Source organism: Manacus vitellinus, unplaced genomic scaffold (assembly GCF_001715985.3).
Source record: "Manacus vitellinus isolate BGI_N305 unplaced genomic scaffold, ASM171598v3 scaffold_32_pilon, whole genome shotgun sequence".
In the NCBI taxonomy this organism is placed as follows: domain Eukaryota; kingdom Metazoa; phylum Chordata; class Aves; order Passeriformes; family Pipridae; genus Manacus; species Manacus vitellinus.
Window position 1 is genome coordinate 8291054 of NW_021940460.1, and position 17214 is coordinate 8308267.

General features: G+C 43.3%; 1 protein-coding gene across 1 annotated transcript in view; it reads left to right on the forward strand.

The window, feature by feature from the left end:
* VPS53 (VPS53 subunit of GARP complex) overlaps positions 1-17214 on the forward strand; it is a 60116-nt gene that overhangs the window by 7617 nt on the left and 35285 nt on the right. The window contains exons 2-7 of the mRNA XM_025895541.2: positions 7230-7316; positions 7593-7708; positions 8867-8986; positions 14462-14540; positions 15478-15621; positions 16927-17069. Coding sequence (XP_025751326.1) covers positions 7314-7316; positions 7593-7708; positions 8867-8986; positions 14462-14540; positions 15478-15621; positions 16927-17069 — 605 coding nt within the window. The 5' untranslated portion in view covers positions 7230-7313. The remainder of the gene's footprint in view (positions 1-7229; positions 7317-7592; positions 7709-8866; positions 8987-14461; positions 14541-15477; positions 15622-16926; positions 17070-17214) is intronic.

Genomic DNA, 17214 nt, shown 5'->3' on the forward strand with positions numbered 1-17214 from the left:
AGTGTGCTTTCCTCCTGATCAAACAGAACCAGGCAGCTCCATGATGGAGTGAGGGCGAGCAGAGGTGCGGGTGTGCGCCATTGCCGAGGGCACTCGGTTATCGAGCACTGGAGCGGAGACCTGGCAGGACCAGGTGTGTCCTGGGCACAGGGAGGTGCAGCAAACAGGGCAATCAGGATGTCAACAGAAGTGGAGAGCAGAGACTCACAGCATGGCTATTCCAAAATAGATAAGGGAAATAATAAGTGTCTGCACGGGGAGTTATTCCTGAGTGATAATAGTGTTTATTGTGTTGAGTTGGGCGTGGGGGGCTGTGGCCGTTCACCTGCCACGTGATGGAGCTGTAGTAACCCAACATGAAGTCTTGATGAAGCTCTAGTAACCCAACATGAGGTCTTGATGAAGCTGTAGTAACCCAGCATGAGGTCCAAACCTGATGAAGATCTAAAGGCTTTACTAGAGCCTTGTGCAACTCACACAGTTAGCACTTAAATGGCCACACCGCTGTAGTGCAAATTAGATGCTTGACTGTAAAACTTGTGTAAAATTACTCACTGGAGCAAGACCACTCAAGCCACTGTCACAGCACATCACCACCTTTCTCATGCTGCAGACACCAGCGTGCAGGGGCTGCACCCACTTGGAGGGGTGTTGGACCAACCCAGGGGTGTAATTTGGATATTAAGCTGCAAGGTTTTGACCAGCACAACTTGGAAATCACCTCTCTCTTCACCCCCTGTGTCTGTCATTGTTTGTACAACTGTTCAGAATGTGGGGTTTGATTTCTAAGCACGATTTGGGGTTAAGTGAAGGGGCAGTAATAGCAATTTTAAGCTTCATGCAGTGTCGGACATAATCTGCTGATATAAAGTGTTCTGTGCAGCCTGAGTGGTTGGGATTGGAGCTGATGATACAAAACTCTCTTCTTTAGTGACAATTGTAGTGGTTATGTACTATTTGCTGAACTCCTAGAGTAGAAATCTGCTAAAATCAAACCCAAGGGTGATGAGCCCTTCAGGTTTGTCTGCTCGGGGTTATCACTGGCACAGCTGCAGTGCAGCGTTGTCGTGCTCTGACAGACAAGCCCAGGCTTCAGCTGCAGTGGTTTATCCCTGGCTGTAAAACTTGAGGCTTTTGTCTAAAATGAAATCAGTCTGAGAATCAAAGTATATTTCCACCCTTTCTCAATCTGGAGGGACTCATTCGTATGAAGTTTCAGCGGCAGAAATCGTGAGGCTGGTCACAGTGTGCGAGGGTTTCTTTGAAATCTCCATGGCTGAGGCTCCTCGGAGAGCTGGGGATGGGAACTTATTTTTAGTCCTGGGTTAGATTTTCATTGATCTGGGCTGTAAAGTGTGGCAGCAAATGAGAGAGGCATTAACACTCGGTATTCAAGAGCGGGGACCAGTCCAGGAGCATTAAATTCTCAGCATCCTGACCACAGCCCAATTTGTAACATTAAAAATACATTTGGATGCTGTGAATTTGGCAGATGTCAAGTATCTATAAAACACTTAGGAGAGGGCAGCTTTCTGATGTGAATAATAACATTCAATTGAAATATATATTGGCTAGAATCAAATAAAACTAACACGTTTCTAGCACAACACCAGTGAGCAAATAGAAACCATCGAGGTATTTTAACCATTTCTGAGGAAAGAACAGTGTTAGTTTGGTTAATCCCAAAGCTCAGGGCTTCCCAAGCAAGCAAACCTCCTCTGAACATTTGCTTTTTTCCCCAGTTCAATGACATTCTGTAGTAACATACAGGCCTCTTAATTCCTATTTGCATATTTCCTGGTATTTAATTATTTTCTTGCACAAGATTCCTGATAGGATGAATAAAGAGGTATTTAGAAATCAACACACCCACTAATGAGATGCTGCTTGATAGAGTGATGTGGCAGGTCTGTACCTGGGCTAGGAGGGGAGGAGGAGGCGGCTGTGTCCATCTTCAGTGCTGTGAGGATTTGGAGAGACTGACTGTAATTCCCTGGACTGGTTTTTTTGGTTGGAATATTGTTGCTGACGCTGCTTTTGTGTGTGTGAATGTCACCCTGGCACTGTAAGTCACTGGAACGTAACCTTTTAAAGAATACATCACTTCCAAATCTTATGAATCAGCCGTGGGCTTGTCCCACCTCTTACTTGGGTTATTTTCTTTCCTCCTTTTGCTGCTTGGAAGAGCTCATGTGAAAAGTTGACACAAGGAATGATGTCCAGACTGACCTTAGGAGTTGCTTGGGATAATGCCAAGGAAAGCTGTGTTTTAGGCAGTCTTTTAGTGATTGATGATTTACCTCTGCTCCCTATTGTTTTACACTGGTGCGTTTGGATTCTTTTCCTGTCGCATCTCAAGGTGAAGGAGGTTGAAGAGCTGTAGCTGATTCATGTGCTGTGTTTTTCCCTCCAGCTTTGGAGAATTTGATAAACAACCGTGTCACTCACTGTGTGCCCAGCTTACCTGGGCTCTGGCTGTGAGCCAGGCTTGGATCTTCCCCTTCCTGTGTGTGGTTTCTCAGCCTTCTGCTTTTTACCTCTGCTGTGGACACAAGAGCAGGGGAGCTCCCACTGTGTAAATACTGGCTGAGAAATGGGGATGGCTAAAAATACATCATGGTCTTCCACTGGGAGATCCCCGTGTCATAGTCTTAACCTGGGAGATCTCCCATGTGATCCCCCCCAAGAACTGTGTTTTGGGAACCTGCTTCTGTGGGCGCTGGGGCTGCACCTCCCCAGGACCTATACATGAATGTAGGCAGTGCCCACAGGGGCACCCCCAGAACCAGAACACCCCACCATCTCCTGCTTCCCTCCTGCATCCAGGACGTGCTCCCAAGCCCACGCCAGGGTGGGAGATCCGACACTCTACACCGGAGAAGGAGGAAAGTGATCCCTGGCCTGTCTTGTATCCAGCTCTCTGTCTGGAGTCTCTCACCCTGGGGCTGGTCCTGCCCTCTCTGCTAAATTTACAGTTGTCAGAGCAGCAGGGAGCCCTGGGGTCAAACATTACAGAAGAAACCTTGGCCGCTGCCGGCCGCTGGCTCTGCTCTCCCGGGCAGTCAAACCCTCTCCGCGCCGTGTCTCTCAGCTGGTGCCCAATATTCAGGGACTCAAGAGGTTGCATAAAATTGAATAAATAATGCTGATGGGTTAATTGTAGCTTGCAGGCTCAGTTGTTGATTAGAGTCATATGGTGTTTTTCCAGTACGTTGCAACCTTCATTTCAACATCCTTGTTTCGTATAACCACAACAGATTATGTATCCAGTCTCTTTATTTATCCGTGGTCCTCTGCCCCTGAAATGAACCGCTGTTGGAGGGAAGGAAATGCAATAACTTAACTGCTGGTCGCTGTTTGGGGTGTGTGCATTTACATGTTTCCCGGTTGCACTGATGAGGAAACCAATAAATTAGTAACGCAAGGTGAACCCTGCGTCAGGCCACAGCTGGGAGATTACTGCCTGCCGTTCATCAGGGAAACCAGATCTACTGGAATAAAGGCAATTCCTGCTCTGCTGATATTGTTTGTGTTAGTATTTCTGGCCAAAATAAACGTATTAATAAAATAATAACAAAAGCAGTGAAAACAATGCTTTTAAAATTCATGAGTCACTGTTTTAGCAGGAGCAGAGTGTGAAGGGAAATGCATTTTTCCAGTACATTGTAGCCTGGAACAGGGCTGTGGTTTCCCCTCTCCTTTTACAGCTGAAAGCATAATCATTAGGTCCATTAAAAAACTTCTATATTACACCTTGAGCAATTAGACCTACTTTCATGCCCCAGATGTTGGTTTTGTATCCCTTAATAACACCATTTATTAAATATGAGGTGTTTTCTTATAACTGAAGTTTGTTTTTCCTTGGTTTTACTCTGTCTTTGCAGTGACCAGGAAGGTGATGGGTTTTCTCCATTATTGGTTAATTTTCTTTATTTCTTTCCTCTATATGCAGTATTTTCAGATGCTACAGTTAGAATGTTACAGCAAAAAAAGGTTTCATTGGTTTTTTTAAACTTCCTTCTGGTTCTTTTTAATTATAGATATGCAAGAAATAATGCTTTTAATTCAGTTCTGAACTTCCCACCAGATCTGTCTGACAGGGCCCTCCTGACTTAAAAAAACAGATTTTCATGCCGTGTTACTTTCAGCAAATCTTATGTATGTTTGAAGAAATGTTTTCATCTCTAAATGTAAATGATATAAATTATATATTCATTACATAAATATATATATTATGGAATGAATTAGTGTGTTCTGACTCAAGTGAGGAATATGCAGCTCTTTTTCAGGCAGATAGATAAAGATTGATGACTTAATGGCTAAGCAAATATTTGGAAGAAAGTTTATGAGCAGTTCTGATTTACTCAAGTCTGTTGAGCTTGCTGTTGAGTTCCCTGGGTGGTTTTTTTCTATTTTTTATCAGTTATGGAAGTGTTTCCCCTTCTCTGAGACACGCGATGCAGGATTTGAACAGAGCGGCAGCTGCTGTTTGGTGTCTCCCCCCCACCCCAGCCACGTTATTTCTCACAGCAGCAGGAGACCACAGTTCTTTAATTCATCAGATGGGGCAGAGCACATGTTGTCTCCTTTGTGTTTTCCCAGAGTCTGTAAGGAGGTAAAAGCTACAAGTGTCAGGACCAGGTGATGATAGTTATTTTTGGCACTTTTAAGTGTTCAAGGACAGAACCCCATTTTCCTTTGGTTGGTGTTCCAGAGGCAGTTTTTAGGTGGGGAGTTTGCCCAGTACTGGATGTGCTGGTTTCCAACAAGCAGCAGGAACATGTTCTTCAGGTGTAAACCAGTTTTCCTGTAAATAGTCTCTGCTGTTTTTTGTCACAATATTATTAAATAGCACCGTGACCTGTTAGAGAAATAGATTGAGTGTTGTTCCCTCACAGTGAGCAAAGAGAAACTGCTGATATGTGGGCAGCTAGAAATCCTTGTTGGGCTGTTACCCCAGTATAATTATGGGCAATAACTTTGGAAAAGGTCTCTATATTCAAGTAGATGATATTCTGTATCATGAGGAAAACAGATAAGATAGTTTTCCTTTGTGGATAGGGATTCTAATGTAAAACCTGTGAGACCTGGAATCCTCACTCACAGTATTGTTCACTCTGAACTTGGTTGCTGAAGGCTGTCAAGAACAAAAGGCTTTGAGCTGTGTATTGATGCTTAAAGTAGAAACTCAAATGCTGTCTGCCTTGGAGACGAGTTGGAGGTGCCACCTGAAGGGGAAAGTTTGTGGTAGATGGTTGGAGGTTTTAGAGTCCACCTTGGCAGTCATGCCGTGGAGAGCTGCTGTGGTTATTGTCCAAGCTTGCATCTGAAAAGCCCTAGGAGAGGGGAATGGGATCAGAGAAGTGTCTAAAAAGTGTACAGCACATTGGGAATTTGGGGTGGTCCTGCTGTGTCTGCATTGCTCTGCTGTGCTGCGTGGTGTGCAGGACCTCCCCAGACTCATTCCAGCTGGTCCTCTGTACCCTCCCTCCCTCCCTGTGGTCCTGCATGTGTGAGATCTTAACAAACACCTGTCCCTGCAAGTTGGCTTAGGGTGATCCAGTTTCTTTCAGTTGGCTTTGGGTATGAAGGAGGATAACACCTCCTTTTGGAGAATCTTTAATTGGCAGGATAAATCCTCTTCTCTTCTTCTGAAGAGTTCAGCTCTGACTTCTCTGGGATCGTGCTGAGAAATTAGGATTTGACATTAGTGCTGAAGCAAAGGGAAACACAGCAATTGGCATCTGAGAAGAATTTCAGGCTGACTTTTTTTTAATACAGACCTGTCCAAATCTCAGACTGTGCAGGGCAGCTGCTGCTTGCTTAATAACCCACTTGAATAATGTGCTGCAACCGTGGTCTGGGCCTGAGTACAGAGACAGAGTTAAATATGTTGAAAGGAGCATTCTTTGGTTCTTTGGTTTGCACTTAATCCACAAACCTTTAAAGGGAGGAGAAAATTTAATCCTAGAAGGTGGCCAGGCTGGAGCCCAAGGAGAGGCCTGGTGGAGGTGTTCAGTCCTGGTACAGCCATCCCTGCAGCCCATTTGTGTGTTCATGTCCCATAGTGAACATCTATCTGACACCTCTGTGACACCAATCAATAAAGTGTTAACTTTCACATGATTCAGAAGATATTTCAGAGGAGACTTCCCCCCTCCCCCTCTGGAAAATGAATTATAAACCGTCTCCAACTTTTATACTTTTATTATAACACAGCTATGTTCCAGCAAAAGCTCCTGGCAGATAGTTTCCTCATGCATTTCCAAATGAAGATGTGTTAAATTTATTTGCTGAAGGAACTTGTAGCTTGTGCTGTAACCTTGGTCATGGGACTGGGTATAAAAACAGAGGGATAGAAGCCCACTTAACAGCGGGAAACAGAGTGGAGCTGGAGCTGGAAATGTTATCAGACTGGGAAGGCAAAACGTGTTGAGTTACTTCAGAAGTCAGATTTTGGACATGTGATTTCTGGACATGTGGCTTCACTCATGGAATCCACGTGTGGTTCACACTGGTTGTGTGAGGTCAGGGTGCACCATGGTTGTATGAAGGGGACCAGGCGCCCCAGGAAACTTGCAGTAAAACAGCACAAAAATCCAGGTGAGATCCATTTCCTGGGCTCGACCCTCTTTGCCTGCTAACCCTGTGCCCTCTCTTCTTTCCTCCTTCCAAGAGGAAAGAGCCATTCCTCCTGCAGGTGGGTGGGAGAGCTGCCCACTCTGAGGGAATCAGCATCGTGTTTTCCAACAGGATAATATCCTGCGAATTTAGGGAGGAGTTTAGGCAGGCACTCTGAGTTCTATATGTAATATTGTGTATTTTTTTATTAGAATTAATGATGATCATAGAGGTTTTGTGGAGGTTTCATTTTTCTGCTCTAAATATGTATTGATCAGGAGTAAGTTGTACCTATTTTTCCACACTGAGTCCATCAAAATCATTCCAGTAACCTTAAACCTGTTTATAGTTCTTATTGCAGAGCTGCTTTCATAGAATATCTCAGTTAGATTTTGCCAAAACATTATTGAAAAATGGGTACTGAAACCCTGATCCACTCAGGTTAAATATTCCAACATTGACTTCTGTTGTGCTGATATTTTCTTTGTAAGAAAACTGCTCCCTTCCACTGCCCCAGCCCAGGGGCCGTCGAGAGCAACTGTGTATTTCTTAGAAGGTGAAAAATGAATGCAGATTTTCTTTCCACTCTGACCTTGTTTCTTTTCCAGGCTCTGGAAGAAGCCCAGAAAGCCATTCAACAGCTCTTTGGTAAAATTAAAGATATTAAAGACAAGGCTGAAAAATCTGAACAAATGGTGAGCAGCACTTTCTTTCTGGCTTTTGGAAGGGAGGGAACACTGACTTTTGCTGCCAGTTCATGTTAAGAAGGGAACATTTTTGTCTTTGGTCCTGCTGACTGGTTGGCAATTTGCTGTCAGGCGTGTGTTGAACCTGTACCTTTGTCCTTGAGTTAACAGGGCTGCAGAGCTGACACCTCTGCAGTCCCAAAGAGGGGAGAAGAACAGCTTCTTATCTACTGAAAATTTTATTGCTGTGGCTTGATGTATTAAAAGTGCGTTTTCATTCACTAGGTTAAGGAAATCACACGGGATATCAAGCAGCTGGATCATGCCAAGCGTCACCTGACCACCTCCATCACCACCCTCAACCACCTCCACATGCTGGCAGGGGGGGTGGATTCACTGGAGTAAGTGTGGGAATTTTCAGTGGTACTTTGGCAGCACCGCTGAGTTCTGAAGTTTGGTGCAGTGCTCTGAATGGGTCTGTCACAGCTGCTTGGGTTTTTGGAGGGAATTTTGCTTAACAGGCTGCAGTTCTTGATTTTTGCTGGCAGATCCTTCCTGTGCAGCTCTGAGTGACCCTCAGCCCCCGTTGCTGTGTTTAACAGTCTGCAGCACCCATTGCTTGAATTGCTGCGTTGATCCTTGGTGATAAGGAACAGTGTGGCTTCATTAAGGAGCAAGTCAGCCTGTGCAGTTGGGTATCCTCATTAGGGATGTGCTCTTGGGGATTTGGGGGGATTTTTATCACTCACATCTTAAACTGTAATGAGTTCTCTTTTTGGTAAAGGCCTACTCTAGTTTTCATTCTAGCATGAGTTTAAGGAAACCTTACGGCTTGTACTGTGTATGAATTGGAGGTTAAATATTTCTAATAATCCTTTCTGGGTTTTTTAATGTGCTTGAGGAGCACACAGGCTAGAAAAACACAGTTTCTTACATGTTGCATCTGTGAAGTTGCAAGTCCCAGGCACAGCCTGTTCTGGGGTTGTAGCAAATTCTGCACGAACACTGGGTTGTTAAGTGCCGAGAATAAAATTTTACTTAGGCTGCTGTCTCCACTGGAACGATCCTAAAGGATGATATAAAAATAAATTAACTTGATTTTCTTTTTCGCTGTCAGTTCCCTGTGAAAGTTATTAACAGAAAAGTCAAGGCTAATGGCTTTTCAGCATCGCTCTCCTCCCTGAGAAGCTTTAACTCACACTTTGTGTGTGATGACGAATGGCTTCACTCGGGTCATTATAGTGAAATAACATTTACTGCCTCCGGACCCATACTGGGAAGCGGATGCATTCAGTAGTTTACATGTTCTTTGCCAAGTGTTGCTTTTGACATTTATGTTTTTTTGAGGCATTGTTAGATGTGTGCCAGATTGGTTTATTTTAGCATCAGTTAAGTGAAATTTTAATGCCGCATTGGAATGTTAATGAAGAGTTGTGTATGTTAGAAAAATAAATTTCAATAGGGACAGGCATGACCCAGTGGGGATGAAGTAACCTGTGGAATTACCACCCAGGATTTTCATTGCATCTGCCTTTGTAAATCTTTAATTTCCTCTGCAGGGCTATGACCAGGAGGAGACAATATGGGGAAGTTGCCAACCTTCTCCAAGGTGTTGTGAATGTTTTAGAGCACTTCAACAAATACATGGGGATCCCTCAGATTCGACAGCTCTCTGAAAGGTAAAAGGTTCAAATCCTGAGCACTTACATTCCTACTGGGAAGGAAGGTTAGGAAATGCATTAGACAGGTTCAGTGTCTCAAGGATGTGAAGGCTGGACGTGGTCCTTTGAGCTTTTTTCCAGCCAAAGCAAACATGTTAAAATTGGACACAGTTTGCTCAAATCTTGAGCAACACGTTGTGTTAAATAACAGTAATTAGTATGGATGTGATTCATGAGTGTTCTGTGCTTCTCATTTGGTTTTTCATTTTCTTACCTGGAGTGATCTGTGGAAGTGCAAATTGTTTTATGTGATCTTCACATGCAGGTGTTTGTGGTGAACCCCGAGGTGATGCTTTCTCCTGCTCTCTTAACCTCAGTGATAGAGCTCAGCAGCCTGGCATGAAACACAAATGTATTCATGACCATGGTGATGCCTGGGGCCCCCTTCTGCCTTGACAGTGCCAAACTGCAGTGCCCAAGGGGTTGGGCATGCAGGATTTCTTTTTGTGCATTTTCCAGACTCGGTTGTTCTGAGCACTTTGAGTTTCTTCTGCCAAAACCTGCTCCCATTGCCCAATTCTGCTGAGATTTGAGGCTTGTAGCCAATCTTCCCAAGCTGGCATGCAGCACACCTGACTGCTCTAAACACTTCTGCTTTGTGGGTTTGTGTAGTCTTGATTTTCTAATGTGGAGATACATTAGAATTTAATTGGGTGAGTTTTGGTGCAGCTCCCACAGCATCTCCCCACCATTCTCAGCAGTAGCAGGTGAAGGCTCAGTGGTGACTAAGCCACCACATCCTGGTTTCATTTGGGATGTGACAGCTGGGTGTCAAGGGAACAAGGCCCTCCTGTTCTAGGGGACATTGCTGACCCTGCCTGAGATGACTTTGCTCATTACAGAGGTACTGGAAGGAGTCTTCCAGGCACAGTAATTAATTTTTTTGGCAACTCCCTTTGCTAAAACAGCAGCTGGCTGCCTGTGCTGTTCAGTGATGGAAACAGTGTTTGAATGATTTGTTTGTAATGTTTTCATGTAAATCTGTTGGACTTTCTTTATGGTATAGATACCTCTTCCAGAAACCCCAGATGGAATCTATGAGACAGAGCAGAAGAAAAATCCACTCTAAATCTAGAGAGGGATGGGGCCTTGTTTTAACAAGGCATTTGACCATAAGCATTTGCTTAAATGAACATGAACATCAAGGAAATGTAAACATATATCAGTGCTCTTCTGAATTTAGGCTGTTGTCTATTGCAACCTCATGCTCAGAAAGATTGCTTGCTTCATTTTCTTCCAGAGTGGTAATGGGCAGAAACCTGCTGTCTTTGACCATTTTAAGGCCAAATATAATTTAAACCTTGGTCCAGAATTCTGGATGGTTTTCCCTTTCTGGTGGATGATTATTTAATACTTTTGCAGTTGCTGATGGTTACAAAAATGAATTCAGGCTGCTGCTAAAAGGCACAGTGGTTTCCAGTCACGCCAGCGAGACTGGCAAGGACGTGGAGGAAAACTTCTTTTGTTTTATTCTGCCTTCGAGATAAGGATCTGAAAAGCTCAAGAAAGTCTGTTCCTCCTATTTTTAGAATTGCCTCGGCAGGGTTTTCCTTCCAGTGTTTATACAGGGAGAGTTGCACCATCTGGTAGTGATAGAGGCTGCTGCTTGTGGGGCGAAAGGAGCTGCACTGGGGTGCTGCTGGGAGCTCTTTGCTGCTCTCACATCCAGGCAGAAAAATTCCTACAGGGAGGTCTGTGGCACCATAATTCTGCTTTGGAGTTTGACTGTTACGTGTATGTATTAGGGCCCAATTTGGAGTTGAGTTTTCTCTCTCTTTTGCTTGGAAATCCTTTCGTGATTCATGAAACATCAGAGGCAGTTTGCCTGGCTTCTCGCAGTGATATTTTTAGACCGTGAAATCGCTGGGGTTTGATATCTCCTGGATTTGTTTAAATGGTGCAAGTGAAGCCTCTAGCATGTTTGGGAAGGCAAGAAATGCTTTAGTAGATGTTGGCACAGAGCTGTGACAGTAACCAATGTCTGTTATATACAATAAGTCCATTATATACGCTGCTAAACGAGCAGATTCTGTTGCTTTCTGTAATAAAGAGCCTCTCTTTCTTGGTGTGAATGGAGTGAAGCCAAGTATGAATGGGAAACCATGGGAAGGAGAAGTGCCTGCTCAGTGGTGGTGGATGTGCTCTTTGTCATGGGGTATTCAATTTAGCTTCCTGCTCCTGGATGCTGTGAAAAGTAATGATGTGCTTTTAATGTTGTTTTCCACCTGTTCTATCCCTCTGAAAATAACCAAACAAAATCCCACTGTATTCATTGGAAACCTGGACTGAACTCTCAGTGGTTGGCTTCTTGTGCTTATCCTGTTGAGTATTGACGTACAAATGTCACAATTCCTGCCCAAATGTAAATATTTTCCTAATAGTGTTCCTAAAACAACTTCTAATGTGGTGCCTTGGAAGTTGTTGTAGTAAATAGGAATATTTTCTTATCTCTCAATCCTCTTCTGTTTTCTGTCTGTAGAGGGGGAGGTGCAATTAGTGGTCACAAACCCACCCATGAAAGTGGTCGAGCAGGCCTAGCAGGTAGTGGAAAAAAGCCTGGAAAGTATTTAGGAGAAAGATGATTACAAGTTTGCCACAGAAAAACAGGCTGGCTCAGCCTCTTTTTATCTCAGCAAGCTGCCAGGCGTGGTTTAAGATTTCTGGTAGCTTTGGCTAAAGGAATTGTGGTTTCTAGTAATTTAATGTCATTTGAAACAAAACAGTGGGTTTTTCTTGTTTTTTTATTTTTTAAAGGCAGGGGAATCAGAGAACAGAAGCCACTAATAATAAAACAGAAGTCAGAGAAACAGAAATCATTAATATTTGGATAACCAAAGGGTTTGGCACGTGTGAGCAGCCCCAGGAAAAGGCAATTCCCTGCTGCGTGGGACGCAGGATGGCTGCTGGGATACCCCAGCACGTTTCTGGGGGAATCTAGTCATGGAAAGATACCCTTATCAAACTGACCTGAGGCTCTCAGAGGTCCTAAATCTGTTATCTGGGGTTGCTGAGCCTTAGTGGGCAGTTCACTTTATACAAGTGGTTAAACACGCAGACACGTGCAGGAAGGTCCTTCAGCAGTAAATGGGAGCACAGCCACTCGTGGGGTTGAGACTTTTATCCCTGCAGTTTCCATTGCATGGGGATTATTGGGAATTATTGAAAGGCTCACAGCTTTCCATGGGGGCACTAATCTTCTGGTGGCTAAAGCAAGTGCCTCCCGTGTTCTCTGACTAAAGCAGTCACACTGTAAAGAGGTGGCAGAAAGGTTTTCATGTTTCTGGGCGTGTGTTTGAAGACAAAAATAATAATAATTGTGAAAATAATTGTGTGTGTCTGTGTGTGCTTATGTAAAGAGTGGTAGATACTGGGAGGGCAGTGGGGCTCCCTGTCCTTGCTCACACTGAAACCTTTGGCTACTTTAATGGCTCTGCCCCAACCCTCTCTGACAAAATATGAAGGAAAAAGAAAAAGGTTAAAATTCCTTCTCACTGTTTGCTTTTGAGAGATTTTTAAGCAGGACCTATTTTTAAAAAATACATTTTTTTTAACATCCCACTTCAGCAGGGCATTCCTGCAAGTTTCTTAATTTAAGGATACGAGAATCCCCATTAAGACTACCCTTAAGTACTTTCCTGAATCAGAGCCTAAAACAACAAAGCCTGTGGACAGGGATTTTAACTGCTTGACAGAGCCTCCTTTAAATTTGTTGAGTCTTTAGGAATCTGGCTGCTGCTCTTTTCAGTGCCTCCACTGTGCTGCACTGCAGCTGTTGTCAAATAGGAAGGTCCCTGCAGCCACTCACAGGGAAAGGAGCACCACTACTAAGAGCTTCCAATTGTTTGTACTACTCATTATGCTCATTAATTTCTGTATTCTGACTCCTAATACAAAAGATTTCTTGCTTCTCGATTATTTGAAAGATAAAAATTTTCAATCCATGTTTTACTGTCTCTTTTTCTTCTTTTTTGCCCCTTCTTTTTCTGAAGGATCAAAAGGTTTCTCACATGAACTGCTGGTGCTTTGTTGTACAATTTAAGCACAAGTAAACCTGTAGTTGTGGCTGCTGAGCTGGGTTCCTCCTTAGTGCTTAAATTTCCCTCTCTATTTCAACACATTAGTGAATCCCTTTTGTTTCACAGTTAGGAAGGTGTTAACTGGGGATCTTTACCTGGAAGAGTAGAGGAGTTTCTGAACATTCCTGTGAAGCAGAGAGCTTAAGTGAGAATTATGTTTGACATTGCAGGCAGGAATCTGTTCCAACAAAATCCTCATAAATAAATCTTGGGGAAGGCAGGTCGTACATCCAGTTAAATCACAGATATAAAGTTATATTTCAGCTGTCATTTTTAAAGGACTAGAATTTTCTGCATTTGGCACCATTAAAGAATCCAGGCTTTTCTCCAGCACTGTCAGGTCATCTCATAGTGTTTTGCTACTAATGGAACTCAAATGGGAAGATTAAAGAAGCAGATCATTCCTTGATAAGGTTGAGGAGTCTTAAACAATCAAAAAAAAAAAAAATCCAAAGTCTTCTCCCCCCAGTCTGAGCAAACATTTTCACAACAGTAAATGTCTCTGCTCTCACTAACATATCAATCTCAGTGGAAAAATCCACTGCTTTGAATGATCAGTTTAGACCTGAAAGCATTTCCAGTATAATAAAAACTGATGGAAGAATTCAAGGGCTGCAGAGGGATATAAGTGCCTTGCTGTTTGCTTTGGCTCTTTCTAGTATGTGTAGGCATTTCCATTTCCCTAGAAGTATCAATTAAGCTATATTGACTTTTATTTCTGTAAATTGGAAGCTTTATTCTCTCAGCCAAATAAAGAGCAAGATTGTGGTTTGTTCAAAACTTTTAACACCCATTTCATACCTTTGCTCTTTTATGCTTCTTAAGGCATGGAGAATTTATAGGATAAAACTGCAGCCAGAAGTACATGGATGCATTTAAAAGTAGGTCAGTACACCTGGAACTGTGAAAGGTTCACAGTGAAGACTGAGACATTGTGAAGCTTTTTACGTGTTAGGAACATATGTTTGTTGAAACGTGATCAACATACACAAAAGTAAAGGTAGATTGATCACACTGGCATTAAAAGAACCCTGCTGATTTCTCAGCTGATTAACTGGCCCTTATTGAAATATTAAAATGGCAGCAGGGCAAGAGAATCTAGGACATGTTGTGCTACAGCTGAGGGGTCAGTGCTGTATAGAGTTGTCATCCCAGTGTCATTCAGGGAGAAAACACTCTCCCAGTTCTGACACACAGACAGACCTTCTGTGGATGTTTTTTCTTTAGCATCCTTTTTATCCCTTAAAAGCCTTCAGGTAGCTGTCAGTGTTTCAGTCCACACTGCAGTAATGTTGCAGGCAATGAAACAAAGAGGTGGTTGAGCCACCACCAAAGCCCTCCCTTCTGTCCTCCCCAGGGTGAAGGCAGCACAGAACGAGTTGGGACAGCAGATCCTGGCTGACTTCGAGGAAGCCTTTCCTTCTCAAGGTACAAAGGTAAAGTTCTCACTTTCCTCCTTCCTCCCATTGGAAAATTGTTGCTGAAAACTATTCAGTGTGATTGTCATTGGGTTTTGTCTCATTTTACATCTAGATTTGATCTCTCTCTGTTTCAGGAGTTACTTTAGAAAGCAAAGAGTGCTGGGCGTATTTCTCACTGTTGCTGTCAAGTGAATGTGGGGGAGAAGTGACACTTTCCCCTGTCACACTGACACAGCTATTGCAGTGAGGGCTGCAGGCAGTCAGGGAATGCCCCAAATAGTTCCTCTGTGGCCCTGTAGACCAGCATGGGGTTCCCTTGGCATCTCACCCAGTTACTGGTTATTTGTTTGTCCCAAGTGGTTCGTGTTGTGTTCAGAGAAAGCCGAGCACAGACTGTCTGTTGATGTGGTGCTACCAAGTTTGTCTCTGGTTTACTCAGACAGCACAAACACAAATCTGGACTAGGGCTAAGGCACCAAATGTGCTTCCCCAACATTGTGCATCCAAATGTTTGCAAACAGTAAGGGAGGTAGGTGTGAATTTGAATTTACTTCAAAGAAAACACCACTAGTGGTGTCTTTTGAGTACCAGCTCTGCTGGTTACTTCATAAAACCGACAAGTACAGAAATGAGGAAAGTGTTTGGAACAGTTGATGAAGGATAAATCTATGTCCGTGTGAAGCAGCATCAAAACAGCATTCTTTTATAAAAAATGTTTTTAAATTTTCTGTTTTCTCTGCTATGGAAAAACTTAATGACCAGTGAAATGGGAGCAGCTCAATTTTCATCCCAGGGAAGGAAGATGCAGCGATAAATAAAGAGTAGCAGCAGAAGCATTGAAAAGCGAATAATGGGAAAGGATAAAACCAAGATAACCTGGATGCAGTGCAGTTTACAGTCACCCATTCAATTATTTAGCCTCAAATCACTTTCTTCCTGTTTATTTTGATAGAGGACTGGTGGACCCAGCAATGTCCTACGTGATGCATGTCTGGTCGCCAACGTCCTGGATCCCAGAATCAAACAGGAAATCATCAAGAAATTTATTAAACAACACCTCTCGGAGTATCTGGTGCTTTTCCAGGAAAACCAAGATGTAAGGGAAGCTTAAAAAGCTGCATTTGGATTTCACATTTTGCTCTGCTGGCGTTCACAACATTCACGCTTCCACAGGTTCCTGTGGTGAAAAGTTTTTATCCCCGAGGGTTTGGAAACAGTGGGTGTGATATGGCTGATGAGCTGGGAGTCAGTGTCCTCTCTGCCAGGATGACTTCCTCCCACCTTAGACCTCAGTTTCATATATCGTCACTAGAAATGTTTTCCCTTTGTACAGTAAATAAATCATTTCATGTCAGATATTCTTCCTACCCTGTAAAGAGTTGAAAAATTAACCTCTGAAAATTGCAAAGCAGTTCCCCCCAAACGAACAAGAAAACCCGCAAAATGCTTAAAAAGCCATGGGGGAGGGATTTCTAGGAAGTTATTTATCTTTGTAGCTAATTTTTAAATTTCCTGTTCTGATACTAACAACTTCTTAAAAATGTACTAAAACCTTCTTAAATTTGGAAAAAGACCCACCACAAACCAAAACCACCATTCGATTAAAATGTATTTTATCAGTTTCAAGAGTTTGACAAGGGAGAGAGAGAGGCTAAAATGCTTACTTTTAAATAGCATATTTCCATCAAAGTTTTTTGGATTAATCTTTCTACTTTTTGACCAGAAAGCACTAATGTTAGGGGGAAAAAAATCCTCAGGTTCTAAGAATTGTTGTCGAATTTTGAATGTGAGCTAAATGTAAGAATCTAGGAATTCCTGCATTCTCATCCCACTGTTGACTTTGACCTTTCTGTCTGTGAAACAAAGAGGGTGGGATCAAGTGAAATATTATTGGATTGAATTTTCAATAATCTCTACATGATTTAGGAGTACTGTTATCCTCATTTTCAACAGAACTTGCTCTCTTAATTCACACAAGATAGGATTTTCAGTCTGGCATGTGTTTAAGCACTTTGAATCACAAAATCATTTAGGTTGGAAAAGACCTTTAAGATCATTGATTCCAACCATTCCCCAGCACTGCCAAGTCCATCGCTAAACCCTGTCCCTAAGTGCCACATCCACGCATCTTTTAAATCCCTCCTGGGATGGTGACTCAGCCAGTTCCCTGGGCAGCCTGTTCCAATGCTTGATAACCCTTTCAGCGAAGAAATCTTTCCTAATATCCAATCTAAACCTCCCCTGGCTCAACTTGAAGCATTCAGAATAATATAAATAAAGGTCAAATTAGCTTTGATCGATAGCCCGAGCTCCTCTGCAGAACTGCAGCAGCACGGTGAAGCAGCCAGGCTGGATATTAGGAAGTGCTGCTGTTAGAGGTGATGTTCTCCATGTGATCCAGGTGGCCTGGCTGGATAAGATTGACAGGCGCTACGCTTGGATCAAGAGGCAGCTGGTGGACTACGAGGAGAAGTACGGCCGGATGTTCCCGCAGGAATGGTGCATGACGGAGCGCATCGCCGTGGAGTTCTGCCACGTCACCAGGTGAGCCTCCAGGAGGCTTGTGCTGCCTCCCAGCAGGCTCATCTTCCCTAAAATAAAACCTGAGCTTGTCTCCCTCCACACTGGTCGTACGTCCATCGGGCTCTAAGGGTGCTCTTCAAACACCTGTGTAGAATTGTCCGTGATT